General features: G+C 48.2%; 2 protein-coding genes across 10 annotated transcripts in view; both read left to right on the top strand.

The window, feature by feature from the left end:
* The window catches only part of SCAR (wiskott-Aldrich syndrome protein family member 3 SCAR), a 30,171-nt gene extending 18,680 nt beyond the window's left edge, over positions 1-11,491 (top strand). Inside the window, exons 7-9 of the mRNA XM_050171641.2 lie at positions 220-1,174; positions 4,238-4,423; positions 5,063-11,491. Coding sequence (XP_050027598.1) covers positions 220-1,174; positions 4,238-4,410 — 1,128 coding nt within the window. The 3' untranslated portion in view covers positions 4,411-4,423; positions 5,063-11,491. The remainder of the gene's footprint in view (positions 1-219; positions 1,175-4,237; positions 4,424-5,062) is intronic.
* Positions 11,492-11,509: 18 nt separating this feature from the next.
* sif (still life) overlaps positions 11,510-17,149 on the top strand; it is a 305,006-nt gene continuing 299,366 nt past the window's right edge. For all 9 annotated transcript variants that reach the window (XM_050171630.2, XM_055066570.1, XM_055066572.1 and 6 more), the window contains exon 1: positions 11,510-12,480. The gene's annotated coding sequence lies outside the window, so the exon portion shown is untranslated. The remainder of the gene's footprint in view (positions 12,481-17,149) is intronic.

The following is a 17,149-nucleotide window of genomic DNA, read 5'->3' on the forward strand; positions in this document are numbered from 1 at the left end:
ACTTCCTAGGAAGTGTGCCTGTGCACAAGTTTCTTTTCTCACAGCTGCTTCTGCTGAGCTGAAGAAAGTCACTTGCTCTAGTCTAGCCACTTGGTGCATTCTGAATGTGATGACTAAGACTGGCGCTGGTGTTATGTGCAAAAATTTTTGGTGAAGGCCACTAGTGGCAAACGCTGCTTGTTCCTGCCATTCTCCTGAGTCGTTCCGTTCTCCCACCAGCCCAACCGAGTTCGGCCCGAAGGCAAGAAGCACAAGAAGGTGCGGCAACCCCACAACACTCGGGAACGCTACCGCCAGCTGGCCACAACACAGGAGTTTCTGGACCACACGCCCATCTATGGGACTACCACTCCGTACAACAACGCCAGGGCACCTGCGCCAGGGGTGCCCCTGCCTCACGTTCCGCTGCAACAGCAGCCGCAGGCACCGCCTGCCACGCTGCCTGATGGGCCCGTGCGCCCCAGCAGCCTCGAGCTGGCACCCGGCGCCCACTATCCGCCTCCCCCGCCCGCCTACTCGGAGCACGTCCCGCCACAGTCGCCGAACCACTATCCACCGCCACCACCTTATGTGGAGCAGCAGCCCGCACCCTCGCCAGCCAATGGAAATGGAACGCCATCACGCAGGCCTCGCCCCAGCCAGCCACCTCCGGCCCCGCCCACAGCCGGCTCTGTCTCCAGTGGCACTTCTTCGCCAAGCATCACGGGAGGCACTCCATCAAGTGGGGCCAGTCGCCATCGGACGGCAAGCCAAAGGGAAACCCTTCCACCACCACCGCCACCTCCCGAAGCTGGGGGCCCCATTGTCCCCTGCGCTGTGGAGGCTCCGCCACCTCCAGTGCACCAGGCCAGTGTGGACAATGGAGCCGACAACATGGAACTTCCTCCGCCGCCGCCGGCACCCGATTCTGCGATGGACTCTGCAGTGGGAGCTGGTGTGGCTGTGGCTCCACCTCCTCCGCCGCCACCCCTGCCTCCACCCAATGGGGTCACGGCGGCCCCAGCAATGGTCAATGGAGGCCTGTCCAACGGCATGTTGGCAGAGTCTGAGAGCTCTGGCTCCAGCAAAGGAGGGGTCCAGAAGGAAGAAAGGGCAGCGCCTGCCCCTGTCAAAGGAACAACTCCGGCACCACCGACAGATCCGAGAAGTGACCTCTTGGCTGCGATCAGAGAAGGTAAGTGGTTGATGGCCTGCGTTTCTTACTTTATTTTGTGACATTTCTTAAAAACATTGGTCCCATTGAGTGCATTCTTTCAAGAATACAATGAACTTAAAAAAAAAAAAAGACTAGTTCTGTGTTCTGTTCTGGATTATGATGCTGGAATGCTTCAGCGTATATGTATGCAAGTTCTACCGTATGCAGTCAATCCCGGATATATTGAATTATTGTCTATATCGAACAGCTGTAACATCCCTTTGAAAACCCATGCGAAACTGTAGCACTGTGCTACAAATCTATTGAACTACATTTGATATACAGCCGACTTCCATTAATTTGACCTTGGCGGGACTGACGAAATTGGTCTAATTATCTGGTGGGCTGAATTAAACAGGAAGCAGAAAAACACTGATACATACCACTGATTCATTTGGCAATATTTGTCCTAACTTTTACATATACACAAATCGAATGCGCACCCTCATTTTGTGGGTTCAAAGTAGAAAACTCGTATAACGATGACATTGGAGCACCTAAACAAAGGATAAATCGAATGCGCACCTGATCTTTGAGCAAGGAAAATGTAGCATGCCTCTTATTCCAGCAATAAGAAAAAAACGAAACCAGAGAACTTTACCTTCACATAATGGAAATTTATTTGCTTAATGTCCACCGTCATCACTCTCAGGCAGCGCTTTATTGATGTCTGTAAACAACCACATGTCCTCCATACAGTCTGTGGTGTCTTTGATACTGCATTTATTGAACGACTGGCAAGCTTATGTTTGGTCACTGGCAAGCTTATGTTTGGTCTGACTTTAAAGGGACACTAAAGGCAAATACTAGGTCAATGTGGACTGTTTAAATACTATCCCAGAAACCTCGTAACGCTTGTTTCGTACCAAGAAAAAAACTTAGTCTACGAGAAAATTGCGTCTGAAGAGTCCAAATGCCTTTTTCTAAATTCAAATATCCTTCCACCGAAACGGGGGAGTGGTGATGTTGCATATGCCATCACCACCCTTTGCTGCCTGCAGTCGGTGAGTAAAACGGTGCCCAACAGACAACGGTACCGACTCAAGACAGAGCGGGGGATTCGCCGCTACTTTTTTCGCAGCTACGTTTTGGTCAAGTGGCGTGGACTGTTCGGACATCCCACGACATCACATGGAAGTTTAATCCTCTGCTACTTCTAGTTTGTGAAAGTTTTGCGAGCCAGCAAAACCAGCATGGCACTACACGATCAAGAAAGTACTGAAATGCGAAAGCGTGGACGGCATAGATTTGAGCGCAAACGAAACCGTTCGACCGCCCGCGTTGTTGTCAATGGCAATTTCAATGAGTTCTCTTTTTCTAAAGATGAAATAGAACTGGACAAGTAGCATTTTATTTCATCGTATAATACAACACAAGGATGTTTTTTGCAGCATGTAGTTGAGCACTAGTGACAGAATTTAACTGAGGAGTGCTTTCGTCATAGGGCAAGTACTTGAATGTCCCGGGGGAGACTCTAATCATGCCCTGCATGTACTTCAGTTTCTCAATTATTAATGCTCTGTTCACGATAATATTGACGCCTTAGAGATTCTCAAGCACTAATCTATCACTTTAGCTTGAATTTGTTTTTGCCTTTAATGTCTCTTTAAATTTAATGTGTTTCGAGACTAGTTGAGTGTTCAAAACTAATTGAAATTAGCGAGACCAAATGGCTACATCACGAATAAGCGGGTTGACTGAAGTTTAATTTCTACGCGAACAGCTGAAGCAGACCGTGAACACACGTTAGTTGGCTTCTTCTGGAAATGCTTACTTATTACAGAAATTTGAAAGCAGCTTTTTCACTTACTTCAGCCTGTTCATCAAACTGCGTCAATCAGTCAGGGTAGTCAGTCAGGGTACACAGTCAGGGTAGGAAGAAGCAGACTAATCCAAGCACCCTTCTTGATTGATGTCAGTTATCGGCCAATAGCATCTGTCTATGGGAATGTTGCATATGACGACCTAGCCTCAGGAAGCTTTGAAGCATGTGAGGAGAAGGCCTCATTTGAAAAGAGTGTTTGAGAAATATGTGACTTTGCGGCTCTGCTTGTGAGCTCTATGCGCCGCCTACGACTGCAAAATTTGGCTGAGGTGTTTCACAGGAGTTTATGCTACTGCCGACTGCATTTTTTCACGAAGAAGTGCTTTGGGCCCTTTGAGAAGTGTGAAGTTGCTTTCAGCAGCTGCACCAGATGTGCAGTGAAACAAATGGGCGAATGTGCTTATCGCATCAGGGTTGGCAACGGCAGTTGTGAATGAGATGTGCGATGTCCCCCGAGAAGATTCGCCAGTACCGGAAGTGGAAACAGAGTGCGTGCTGGCGTGTTCACGCAAAACAGGTGGTCGAGCACTGGTCGTGGAGGGGAAGGTGCCGCGACAAGTGGCTGTTGTCTTTTATCATCGTGCGCGTCTCTTCTAGCTTATATGCGATCTAGCGGCCAGGCAATATGATCATACGATTGCAGTTGACGATATACCAAACGTTGGCACAAAAAAATTGTGTTTTTCATGAACTTATGAACCGGTAAAAAAGAAGTGTAACTGTATTGAGTCATTTCTTGTGTTCTTTGTCGCGAACGTTGGCACCAGGAAATCATACAAAACGGGATCTTGTCAATGAGTTCCTACTGTTCGTTGTGAGCTTGGAAAATCTGCCTGGTGCACATCAAAATTTGGTTGTATTTTTATGGGTGAGGACGTGTGTTTAACATATTCACTGTGCCCCAAGTGCCACCAGAACGGACGCTACTGCTATTAGAGTCGCCACTACGGTCACCACTGGGGGCAGCCGCTCGCAATGTGCTAAGTATTATTGCAACATTGTTTTACGGTGCTGAAAGATTGCACTGCAACACTTTGACACTCCAGCAACACGGCAACACCTCAGAATCTTGTCTGCGTTAGCATGAGGCTGATCATTTGCGGAAGTTGCAGTTCTATATTTGCTGGAATGAGACCGAATGGAAATCTTTTTTTCATGGCTGGCACGGGCATTGGCTTGATGGCTTACTCTATTATGTTGCATCTGCTTTTATCCAGGCATCAAGCTTCGGCGAGTAGAAGACTTCAAGCAGAAGCAGGTGGAGAAAGCAGCACAACCTCATGATGTGGCTTCCATTTTGGCTAGGAGGGTGGCCATTGAGGTGTCTGACTCAGACTCCGGCTCAGACAGTGAATATGATAGTGACTGGGACAATGAGACAGAATGCTGAGGGCACAGTGAAGGTGAGCGTATTTACTGTTTTTTTTATTGCTTGCTTTACACGGAAAATTGTAAAACAGCTTTCTTGGTGAACCTTCCCAGACTTTGCTGCCTTGCTGAATAGCTCACACAGTGAAAACAAAAGAATTAAGTGTCCGGTGGTGGGATCAAACCTTAGGTCTCCCAGCATAACAGCCTGATGCTCTCACAATCAGGCCACAACAGCACCCATGCTATTTAGCTCTTTGAGACGATTACTGCATGTACTACATGACATGCAAAACCACATGCGCACACCAGTTTTCATAAGCGCACATGCTCTCATGCGAGAGCTTTGGGGTGTCTGATGATGTAAATGCTGTGGTCGGTGGAGGCATAATGGCTCTTTTCTCTGCCGCATTGGCTGTCTGTTGCGGGTCACATTTGTTGCAGAAGTCTGCTGCACACCTGTTATTAAAATGTGCCATTTCGCCTTGCCAGTTTACGAAGCTTCACTTATATCGATTGCGACAGTGCGTGGCGTCTGCATGATTTTTTTTTTTTCCATCTGGTACCTTTTCGTGCCGCTCTAAAAGCAGCTAAATGCTTCGCATATCATTGATTAGTGCTGTGACCCACATAACTGATCTCCCCCCCCCCCCCCCCGCCCCTTTTTTTTTCAGATGGTTTGTCGTCAGCGCTGTGGGGAGCTCGCTCGTCGCAGCTGTCCATGGATGATGGGGAGGGAGTGTTGCCTGTGCATTTGCTAGTCTGGTGTGGCCACAAGTCTTTCCTGAGGTGTGCATGCTTCACCGAAAGCTGCTCAGGTTGAAGAGTGTGGCAGATAACTCGTTCAGTATTCTTAACGTCCACTGCCTGGTGCTTGGCAGTGGTTTTATTTTGTGTCGCCCTGTGCATTATTAGGTCATTGGCCTTCTTGGGGCGAGGGCAAGAACAGTGAAGGAAACTGATATCCCATTCCAAAATTTTTATTACGCCTGCGTATGGAGAAAATAGTGGCTTGTCGATGAGGGCCATCATGCAACTTTATTACAAATGCTCTTCTCATAGCAGCGGGCTCTCCAAGCTGCGGGAAAGAAACTGCAATATGTTGATGTGTTTATGCGAGAATGTGTTGCTCCGCTATCTCTCTGCTGAGGGCGTCTTAGTGTTTTTATCAATTGCGCTTCTCAGTTTAACACTTTTTAAAGTTATAGTATTGAAAGCCTGTCACTGAGTAAGCGAAAACTAATCTTTGCGTAATCAAGTTTTTAAGTGTTTAGTGGTGCAAGAAGTCATCTGCCTCTTTCCTGCTTTGACGTTGAAAAATTGCTGTTTTGGTCGTGCTTTTTAAGTGCAACATTACCTCTCCAGAATGCCAAAGATAGGTTGGAGTTGCAATCTTTATTTTCTTCTTTTTTTCTTTTTAACTTAGGTTTCATTTTTACTGCTGCTTCTAAAATCGTCACCCCCTGCCATAATTGCCTGTGTGTCGGCCATGATGGAATGTATTGAAATCGGAATGTGTAACATGGGGTGGTTACCTAGTGCTGCTTCGCTATGCACTAAGTTGTACTGGAACATTGAGGGGCCCTCTCTCTAACTTTTTTGTTGTTTAAGTTGAAGGTGTCTCGTCGTCGGTAGTTTAGCCCACTTACAAGTGTTCCCAAGCGATGAATTTTATTTTGAGAGGACAAGGAGACTGCTGTCGCAGTCTTGATAGTGCTCGGCAGGGAAGCGGTGCTGCGTTATGAATCGGGCTGCGAGTGTGCTGCCTGTACAGCAGCAGTTGTGGCCTCGTGTGTGTGAGGCTGGAGGGTTGCTGGCCAGATGTGGAGTTGCAGCATGCACGAGCAGAGTTATGTGTAACTTGGCCTTCCACTCACTGAGCACTGTCATGTGGTTGGAAAACAACCATGCTCTGAGGAGAAGCCAGCATTAAGGAGAAACTAAAAAGGCCATTGCCTCAGTGCAGGTTAAGCAACTTGTTTGCTTACAAAGCTGCTTTCAGATTTGTTCTTTTTTTTGTTTGTTTGGTGTAAACTGTATAAAAATTTGGTGGTTGTTGCCATTTGTAGTTTTATCTTACTGGCATGTTTCAACAGATCGCGACACTATATTTTGCATGACGAAGGATACTGTGTTAGGCTAAGTCTCGGCATGTGCAACAGGACACAGTTGCTGACTGACATTTAGAGTGCAGTTCTTAGACACCTGTTCCTACATTGAGCGTCGGCATAACCGAGTGAACGAGCACAGCGACGGATGAAAGAGCAAACGCAGAGTGCAGCAGGGGATGAGACAGCGATAAGAAAAAGAGCGCGAGGAGAGGAGCGTAGGAGGAGGGTGAAGTGAAACCGTGATAACCGCATCGTCTGTTTACTGGTGATGCCATCGATAAGGCATGCGGCGAGCACGTCCGCCGGTACCATATGTGGAAACAAAGTGCTGCATGAGTGGAGGTCTGTCTGCGGCAGTTGCTGCGAATGACGCCCACGCGTCACTCATGCGCTGCCTCTGGCAATCTCCCAATCAGGGAAGTAGTCATGCCACACTTTGCTTCGTTTGCAACGCGTCGCACGAGACAGATTGTCCACACCAGCCGATATAGTATTGCGAAATGAAACACGTATAGAGCTGCGCTCAAATTTCGTATTAGGGGGTATCGTAATGGCTGGTGAAAATTTTGAACACAAAGGGAAGTGTGTAAGTATCCGATAACCAGGTAGATAGAAAAATGGAGTTTGAAGCAACACGTTGCTTCTTTTTTTTTTTTTCATGTCTGCAGTACAAAAGCTTGCAACATTTTCCTGGTGTAATGCTTTATTGAAATAGCTGCTTGAAATTCTGTAATGGCCAATGCCACAGGATTGTACTGCATTTGGCCGTTGGTTCGGCATTAGTGCGCTTGTATGCTAGCCTGATCTGTGTTGTGCACTGTCGCCAATTACGGATGTTGTTTACAACCTTCTTGGTTGCACATTAGTAGCAGTGTAAGCTGTGTTGCACTAAACAAGTTAGGGGCTTTCTATTTACATGTCAGTTTTCACTGCTGCAGCCTTTAAACGCTCAGACTAACTTTGTAGGCACTTCCAGAGCTCCTGGATATTTGCTTCAGGGCCCGAGTACCTTTTCTTCTGTTGCTGTCGCATGAGACTCTGTGATTAAATTCAAGCCCAGTCACCATAGGTGACTACTGGTACAAATGTATTAGTAGCAACTTTCTGCAGAGGCTTGTCTTTTGCCGTCAGGCTGACTGGCGGCTAATTTTGGCATGACTACACTGACTATGTTGGCAAGTCTAACCAGAGCTCTTTCGTTGGGAGCTGGTAATGACAAGTTTCAGTGTCAAGTCAAAGATTGTGTTGAAGAAGCCAGATATTATTGGAAAGCCAAGAAATCTTGCCAAGAAAAGCAGGAGTTTGGGCAACAACCTAAATGGTGGAAAATTTGTTACCAACTGCCGTGTTTGCGACATCAAACATGCAGATGTTGGAAAAATTTTGCACGACAGCTGAAATTTTAATTGATTTACTGTAGTATGTTGGCTCTATAGGTTGTGTAGTGGTGCCATGGGTAGGTCGGTAATCTCTCATGTTGGGAAAATCAGGTGTCCAAAAAGTCCATGGGTGACTGTATTTCTATTTGTTGTAGACAGATTGAGCAATTACCGTTGCTCAAGTGTGTTCAGTTTGAAGCGGTGATGGCACAAGCACCCTGGATTACTATGTTAAGCGCGCTGTCCTTATTGCCAGTGTTGTGTTGAGTCCGAGTCCTCCAAGCATGGAAAGTGTTGTTTTCCCTCACAACAGTATTCAGTTTTGTGCACAAGATTTTAGACTTTCACTTAACTCTGCTCCTATTGGTCGCCTTCATAGCAATGCTGGACATGTGGACATCAATGTGTCTTGTCAGAACAAAGAAGATAAATGTACATTGCACAATTTGTTTAGGAACACTAGCTCGGGAAAGCGACATGCAGAAATGGGAGTGGCGAGTATACTACATTTGGTTTCAATTGGTGCAATTCCTGCGCCTATTCTTGCAAATCACCGAACTGAGAATGTATTCTGCGTCGATCACTTACGAGGAGACTTGGTTACTTTTGCCCGACAACGTCCAGTGCAGTACCTCTTTGGAGTGACGAATATCCCGTCCACTGGTTTATCTAATGAATGTGCGCTGGAAGTAATGTCCCCGAAAGCGATCAGCCAGGAATTGTGGCCCCCTAGGGCCTCCAACAATATTCTCAGAAGATGACAAAATTATTGTGCATTGGAATACGATGTACATGAGACACCATTCACGTGAATGAAATTTTAGGTCTTCGTGTTTATAGCACAGGGCTTGGGAAAATGCAAGGAGTGCCCAGGATTGTGAAGGCAGCTTCCTCTAAACTGTTACCCAGTTCATGCATTGTCTCTGCCTGTGAGCATTGTGCCGTAAGAGAGAAGCAAGACCTTTGCCAATTTTTGTCAGGCTTCCGCCGTCGCACTGCACAACACCACTTTGTGTTCCAAGTGTGTAGAAGCCCACTTTCGGTGTGTTGAATGTGTCATAACATTGGGCTTCTCTTACTCAGATGCTGGGTGATCGAGTCCAGTACGCTGGATTCGTAGCACAGATTTGAATGTTATATGTAGCGCAATCTCCGGCTGCAAATGAGATGAAAAAGAAAAAAGAAAACAATACAGGAAACATTTGTTATATTCGTGCAGGCATAAGTTCACTTAGGTAGCACAACTTGTTGCACTGATTAATGAGTTGTTCGTTTCAAGTGGGCTCAGCTGTAGACGATAGCACCTCAAAAAGCAGTCCATCCTGCTCCTGGCTGTAAGGTAACAATTGTAAGGCCTGCTCCTACTTGCGCTCTGATGTCCGGTCTTGCCATCGAGGACTTATGGTCTGTGTTTTGATGTCTACCCAGTGACTGCGTTTATGGTTGTGTCTTGATTGCGGTGTTGCTTGCTCATTTGTAGCATTGAACAGTCTTTCTGCTGTATGGGACTTTCTTGGTTTTCTTTTTTTTTCTCAGTTTGCGATACCCTGTGCCAAACAAAAGCCCCAGTGCAGGGCATGCGAGTGTTCTATGCCAAATCATTTTAACCCTTTTATTGACATACTTCAGTTTTGTTTTTAATTCACCTTGTTGTGAATACTTCACTTTTTTTTCCCACCTGTTGCAATCTTGACACTGGATAGGTGTCAGAATCTGGCTAAAGCCCGTTTCACGTGCTACAAATTGTCAGCGGTATTGGCTGCGACAGCTTTTCTTCCTCAGCTGAGGTTGCGGTGTATCATACAAGCATGCATTCACTGCTGGGGAGAGTGGCAGTTGGTGCGGCAGTGTCGTGCTGGAAGCTCTAAATGTAGAAGAAACATTTTGCTTAGCTGTGCCCTTTTTAAGACCAATTAACTTTGAGGAATAGCTGTATGTGAAGCAGGCTTTAGCCAGATTCCATATAATCAGTTGTGCTAACACTCTCGATGCACATAGTTACTGGCATGTATGCTTAAAGGGTGACAAACAGCGAAAAAACAGTTGTACGAGTTGGTTCTGTAGGCTTCCTGCATCGACTTTCTCCTTTTCAAGTCGTGGCAAGCTTGACGGTAAAATGATATTCCTATTGCACGAGGGACCCCCTAGTATCAACCTGAGCGGCTGTATAGCTGCCGCTGGTGTCTTTGTCAGGCCCTACCGCTACTATTGCTCAAGAGATGGTTGAAGCATGGGTGTTGCCGCAGCTGTCTCATGCGTGCCTATTTGAAAGAGCAGGCTTACGTCTTGAACCTTGTGCTGTGTTTTCTTTGTCTTGCTTGAGGAGGCCACGGCTAGTAGCTTCTGTGATCGAGTCCATCCGGGTTGCCCGCTGGCATGTTTCTTGGGGTGTTCTATAATTTCTTGCTGGAGTGACTGCTTTCTGATGCGTCGAGCATGCCCGGCACTAGCTGTGGAGGTCCCCGACTGACGTTTGTTTGCCAAGTTGGCCAAGCACCAGTGGCGCTTTTGCACCTAGTAATGGCTTTGTTCGTAGTGTTCAGTTTGGAGCTGTCGTCTTGCATGCATTCCACTGGTTGCCCCCTGACAAGGCACTTGGAACAGCACAGTCACTGCTCACGGCGGCCCACATTTTGTCGACGAGGAGGGTAGCAGACCTCCTTGTCATAAGCCGGCTCTGGCATGGAAATGCCAAGCTGTGTGAGGTGTCCTCAAGCTTTCTCCAGCGGTCACGTGTCGGCACTTGCATACTTAAGTGTGTCCTGTATTAATTTGGGGTGGACGCATTCCCTGGGACGTTGCTTCTGTGAAGCCAACGCTGACAGTGACGTGTGGATGTGTGCGTGCGAAGAAAAAAAGTCAAGCACGAGTTGCTTCCAGCGACGGGAAGACGGTACAGCAAGTGCGTGTCAATCTTCGCCAGTGATGCCGGACTGTGACCATGCTTGTCGAGCGCTGCGCGCATTTTGTGTGTGCAATGCCGTTGCCATGTGATATGTGTGTTGTCGCACCAGGCAAATGGCCCACGTGGATTTTAAGGCGAGACGTCCACTTGAGAGTGGGCCAGTGTTAAAGGGGGTAATAATGGCTTTGGTGTCCTGGCTTGGGCGCTGTATATAGGAACCTGTAGATACAAGAACAGTGAGAGTTTTATATTTTTGGAGCAGGAATAGCGTCTGGCTATCCTCTTCACACGTGGAAAAGCAAGAGAAAAAAAGAAAAAAAAAACACGACCTCAATTTGTATACCTGAGACTGTGCGTCAACACTAGTTTTGAGTTCTCTGTGTGGGCAATTAGCGTTGTGTAAGCAACAAAATGGACTCACCCCCGTGTTTCTCTTTGTCACTAATTTTTCTAGATCACCTGTACATGTCAAGACCCTGAAACTAGAAAAAAAAATTGCTGTTTTATTTTATACATATATATAAATATATATAATTATAAATATGAAGATATGAAAAGTATATATATATATATATAGCTACGTAAGTGTTTTCTACAATGCTTTGGTTTCAAGCCCGAGGCAAGCTTTACCATCGTCAGTCTATGTCTCGTGCCACAGTTCGGGGCACTTTTGTATAGATAACGAATAAAGAGATGGCTTAACAAGCACTTGCGATGTCCTAGTCACTTTATTGTATCGCGCTGATACCGGAAGCGCCGCTACATAGCGGGCAGCGATACTCGCACTGCGAAGCGAACGCAGCACGCCGGCACTGCGAAAGCGCGCGCGCGCGCCTTTTGTTTGCAGCGGGCGACCACCGTAGAGTACGCAGCTCGTGGTACTCACTTTGAGAGCGGGGTTGGTGGGGACCGCCGAGCATGGCGTGATCGAAGTGCCTGGTGCTTACAAACCGCGGCGAAACTCGAGACCCTTGCTCACGGGCGGCGCGGTAGCGTTGTTGCACCGTTGTCGGTTGGTCAGTGGGGGCCGAAGAAACGTCGCCGAGTGTCGTCGGGGCCGGAAGGGACGGTGTTGCACGCAAGGTTACTTGCCGAGGTCGGCCGACCCTGGGTAAGAATCGGGTTGTAGCGCGGTATGCGCGTTTGGTCGTTGAAGGAGTGCCTCGTTTCATTGAGGAAACTCGTCGGTCGTCGTCCAATGCGCGTGTGCATCGGCTGGTTGGTTGGTTGCCGTGGGGGCGCGATTGAAAGTAAGTCTACGGGGCGTATTGATTTGGTCGGGAGGAGGCCGATGCTGGTTGCCGTGGCAACGTGCGCGACCGGGGAGGGGGGCGCAGGCGCACTGGGACCGGCGTGGCTCGCGGGGATCGCGGGAAGCTGACCGCTGCCGAGCAGCCCCGGCATCTTAGCGGGCCCTTTCCTAGCTCCGACGGGGGCCCCCCCGTGATGGAAACTTAGCCGCGACTCCTTCGAGCGCGCGCGCTCGCAAGACCCGAGTTCAAAGGAAGCCCGCGGGTTCCTCGGGAGACCGGAGGAGCTTTCACAAGCTCGCCGGCCTCTTCGCTGGGCCGCCGACTGTGGGCGACGGTCGCCGATGCGGCGGACGTGCCGGCAACGGGCGCGCACCGCTCGGCCCCGCTCGGCTCGATGAGGGCCGCGACCCCGCAACTGTGCCCGGCGACCCACGGCAAGCGAAGGTGAGTGACGTGTATCGCCGTACGCGCGGGCTTCGAAGATGCGCGCCGGGTTCTCGCCCCTCTCTTTGGAGGCCCGGGATCAATCCCTTTCGGTGGTGGTGTTGGACGGAGAGAACCGTCGCACGCGGTGGTGGTGTTCGGGTGCCGACTGCCCCCTTCGGTCGGCTGCCGTCTTCCAGATACTGCGCGAATGTGTGATACGGGTGGGGGGAATCTTCCGTAGGTTCTTCGCCGCTGATATTACGCGGTCCGTAGGCGGGAGTAAATCGGGCGCCTTCCCACGAGAATGCCTTTACTCCCCCCTCGGTTGGGAACGTTCTCCCGACACTCGTAGCCAACGTTACGCAAGTAGGCCTAGCGCGTCGCAGTACCACGCCGCCGCCGCATGCGGTTGGTTCACTGGCCTGTGTGGCCGACGCCGGCTCGCCGTCGGGGGTCTGTAGACTCGACGGGACATCTTGTCCCGCGCGTGGTGCGACTTCGCTCGCGTTGGGCGCAAGCTTTCTTTTTCTCTTTTTTTTTTCTTACGAGATTTCGCGGCGAATTTCGAGGAGAGAGGAAGGAAGTTCTTGTAAGGGGGGGCGGCAAATGTGTGCAGTATCGACGTCGATGCCGCGTGTGGCCGCCACTGCGGTCTTTTTCCGCCTGCCAATGGCTCCGCGCCGTAAAAACGCACTTTGCGAAATGACCCGCTTCTGTCACTGCGCTCCCGCCGATACGAAGGACGCGAAGAGGATCGTTGGTCGAACGAGAAACCGCAGACCGGTTTCGGCGTGGTTCTTTTTTCTTTCCCCTGGTTTTCGAACGATGCGCCTGTCCCGGCGAGGCGTCGTTCTGCACGGTTCTGGAGCGCGCGCGCGCAAATGGCGTGTACCCCTCTTCCCGAACATTCGGTTGTCCCGCGAGCCACCTACGTGTCCTCGACGGCGGAATTTACTGCCAGTAGCTGTTGCGCGGAGCCAACTTTTCGAGGGCAGATGATGCAGCGGTTGGCAGTGGATGCCTTCTGTCGTCGCGTGAACGACGACGCTATGACAGGCACGAGCGACCGGTTAGGCCTAAGAAGGGACGGCACGAGTTGCACCGTGACATTGCGCGTTACACGTCGGTGCATATTGGGAGGAGATGCGTTTTGTACGTCGAATGCGTGCTTGCTCGCGTGCTTCGTAACTGTGCTGTTTAACTGTGGCCTGCGTTTTGTGCAAGGAGAAAAGTTATGAGAGAATGCGCGTTCTTTTCTTTTTGTAGATTGACGCGTTTTGGCATCGTGGACGTTGTGGGAACAGCGTTGACAAGAAAAGGTTGCAGTGTTAATAATCGCACTTAGTGAACGCGGTTTCTCAGTTTGGTGACTCTGCGTCTTCCATGTACGTCGACCGAGGGGCACCGCTACTTTCTCGCTGACTACGTTTGGTCTCACAGCTGTGATGCTTGTGTTGCAATGACTCGACCATCGGTCACCTCAGCTAACAGTTGACGGTGATCAAATGAAATGGCGTGTCCTTTCTTTACCTTCTCTTCAGCCACTGTTGGCAGCATTTGGCGACTTCTTTTTAAGCGGGGGTTTCTGATCCCTCAACGTCGTGTTATTCAAGCTGTAGTGAGTGTAGATGCTTGGGCGCGACTTGCTGGACTATCGAGGAAAATAATTTTCTCACGTGGGCTACGTTTGATTTATTCCTGCACTATCGACGCAATAGTGTTTGACGCGTGCAGAAATGCTGGTGGAAACGAACATGGTCTGTTGTGCGAAAACTACGTGAATTGCTGTCGTTTGTTGTCATTGAATGTGACAAATAAGACGTATCGCTGCCACATTCCTGGATGGTGACCAATCACGGTCTCAAAAGAAGCGTTGCTTAAAGGTCTAAATCACGCACTCGCTTTTTTACTTGCAGCATCACTGCTGTGATTGGGAAGCCAAGTGCAATGATACATTCCGCGGTGACATTGCAGTCTGTACGTTTAGCTTGCCGAGCCCGGGATCTCGGTTTCAGTGTATATGGATTTAGATTTATGCTATCTTTGTGGGTGATTTTTACTATACATGGCATTAGAAGGGGCAGAATATAAACGTCTGCGTGCTAAGGTGCCGTTCTTGTTAGGTTACTCTGCCACAGAAGTTCAGTTCATTGAACTTTTGAAAACTCATTGTTAAGATTGAAAAGGAAGTTTGGCTCAACTGAAGTGAACATTCACTATAGAAGATCAAAGTAGAATTAACACGAACGAAAACGTGGCATATAATTGATGGCAGTCTCATAATTTACCATTTCGCAGTCGACTCATCATGTTGCGAGTGTGATGTTCCCTTCCAAATATCGTGCATGACATTCAACTGCTTCTCAACAGAAATTATATTCAAGACTACCAAGATTCACAGAAAATACAACGAACTTCGTAAAAGTTGATCTACTGCTGCACACTTATGTTCAGTATGAAATTAAGGCATATGAGTGATTTTTGGAATCGCGCTGACTTGACAGTTAGCGCGCTGCAAATCACTTCAGACAATGTTGCTTCATACACGCACATAATGTTACTCCAATGCGATTCATGTTCCACTTATAGCAGCTTATCTCCACTTATTTGCAGCTTGAGAGGACAGCGTTGTTATATAAAAAAATCCTTATTTTCGTCCAAGACTCGGTCACTTCTTTTCGAATCTCGTCGGCACATGAACTATAGCTGCAGTGTCGTCGATGCAGAGTATTCCCGACAAACGCATACAAATAACGTTAAAATAAAAATGTATATATATATATATATATATATATATATATATATATATATATATATATATATATATATAAAGAGAGAGAGAGAAAAGCTGCAGAAGTCTCGTCTGATGAGTATGACCGTGCGACAGCCTTTCTGCGTAACAGTGCTTTAGGACACGGCTGATAAGGCTTGTATACGTTTATTATTGGGGTTAGATTTGCGACGTTTAGGGCCATTGTGGGGCTTCGTAAATGATTCTTTGCTCATGACAGCGAGGGAAGGGTGCCGAGGGAAGAGATGTGCAGTCGAGGACAGCAGGGAACTAGATGGAGCGATGAAACGGGAAAACTTGTAGGTATAGGGTGGTGTCAACAGGCGCAAGGCAGGGTTGATTAGCGTGCTGTTTCCTACTAAAATTGCTCGAAGGAAGAACTCCGATGTTGAGCTCGTTCAGCTACCGTGGGACTGATTATTAATTAGTATGCATATATTTGTGATAGTCATTCCGGTGTGCCGCCTCCTTGCCACGTCACTGCTGCCTTTTATGACATCGATGACATGAGTCCGCAGGTGACGTCTCTCGACGTGCTGTTGTTGGTGCTGATATTCGTAACTTCGTGTCGGTGGCTGTAATAGCACGACCTTGTACTTGGCTCCGGACTTGCGCTGTTCACACGACGCGTTCTCTCTGAACGATCACCCGACGTCGTTTCGACCACCTCCTGCTGGACGCGTGCAATTTGAAGTTAGCGGGCTTTGGCTTGGACTTGGAGGCTTACGTCAACGACTTGGCGACCTCCTTTCCCGATTGTATTTTAACGCTGCCGCCTTCTTTCCGGGTTAGAGTGTTCTTGCTCATTTCGTTAAATATTTCTACATCATTCTTTCCTATTACAATTCTGTTGTTGTTGTTGTTGCTGCTTGGAACCATCCTTAGAGCTTGCTTCCTGCGGCCCGTCATCATTGGAGCAGTTCATTTCATGCACCGTTCATACAAGTTGGGCATGGCTGTCTGCACAACAGGGGTGCGTGCCGCAGAGCCTGTTTAGGTATAGCGCCAACATGGCGCAACTTTAGGCACTTGCGACATTGAAGGGATTGAGGCACGTACATTGTAAAGGGGCACCGGGTGCCTCGCATTACCACCTTGACGTAAGTAAAATAAGATTATTTAAAGATGTCTTCCTCGATAAGAAGTTTGGCGTTCGTTGATAAACCCAAGAGAGGAAAATAAATTAATATCTTGACTATTGGCTACAGAAAATACGCGCAACTCTTTGTCCTCTGACATCAGAAATGACATTTGTCCTATAGTGCGATTCCTGTGCACAAGGAACAAGCTCTAGAAATTCCAAATGCACAACTATCCGCATGGTTTTTCATTTGTTCTAGGCAGCTAGCCTGGCGTCGCTATGCCCACTGTAATCATGTTTTTTATTTCCTGGTTTTAACATCGCATTTCGTTGATTTCTTTAGGAGCCAGTTTTATAAGTTGAACGTTGGTTATCTTTACGTCTCCAGAATACAAGTTATCCGCGTTGTCGAGAGGCACATAGAGTGAATGGTATAAATCATACGAAGCGATCTGGTGGGACCTTGCTCAGCCATACCTTTAGTTGGCCTGCGACGTTTTTTCTTAAGCCATTTGCTTTCCACGATGGTTTAGTCGACGCCGCAGTCCATTGCGTAGCTGTTGGAGTAACGAGAGCGCCCAGATACCGCCGAGTCCACGTATATGCAGGTCTCGATCGCACTACAGCACTGAAGGTCAAGTGTAAACCTAACATATAACCTTAATATCCCGCGGGCACTACAAAGGCCTTTGTGTACTGAGGAGCATCTACCGAAAAGATGTGAGGTTACACACGGCAAAGCAAAATCTCCCGTTTTGTACATGTTCTCTGCGAATCTGGGAGATAAACCTTAATACTCTTCATTGCGTGTAAAA

This window comes from Dermacentor andersoni, chromosome 6, assembly GCF_023375885.2.
Source record: "Dermacentor andersoni chromosome 6, qqDerAnde1_hic_scaffold, whole genome shotgun sequence".
NCBI lineage: Eukaryota > Metazoa > Arthropoda > Arachnida > Ixodida > Ixodidae > Dermacentor > Dermacentor andersoni.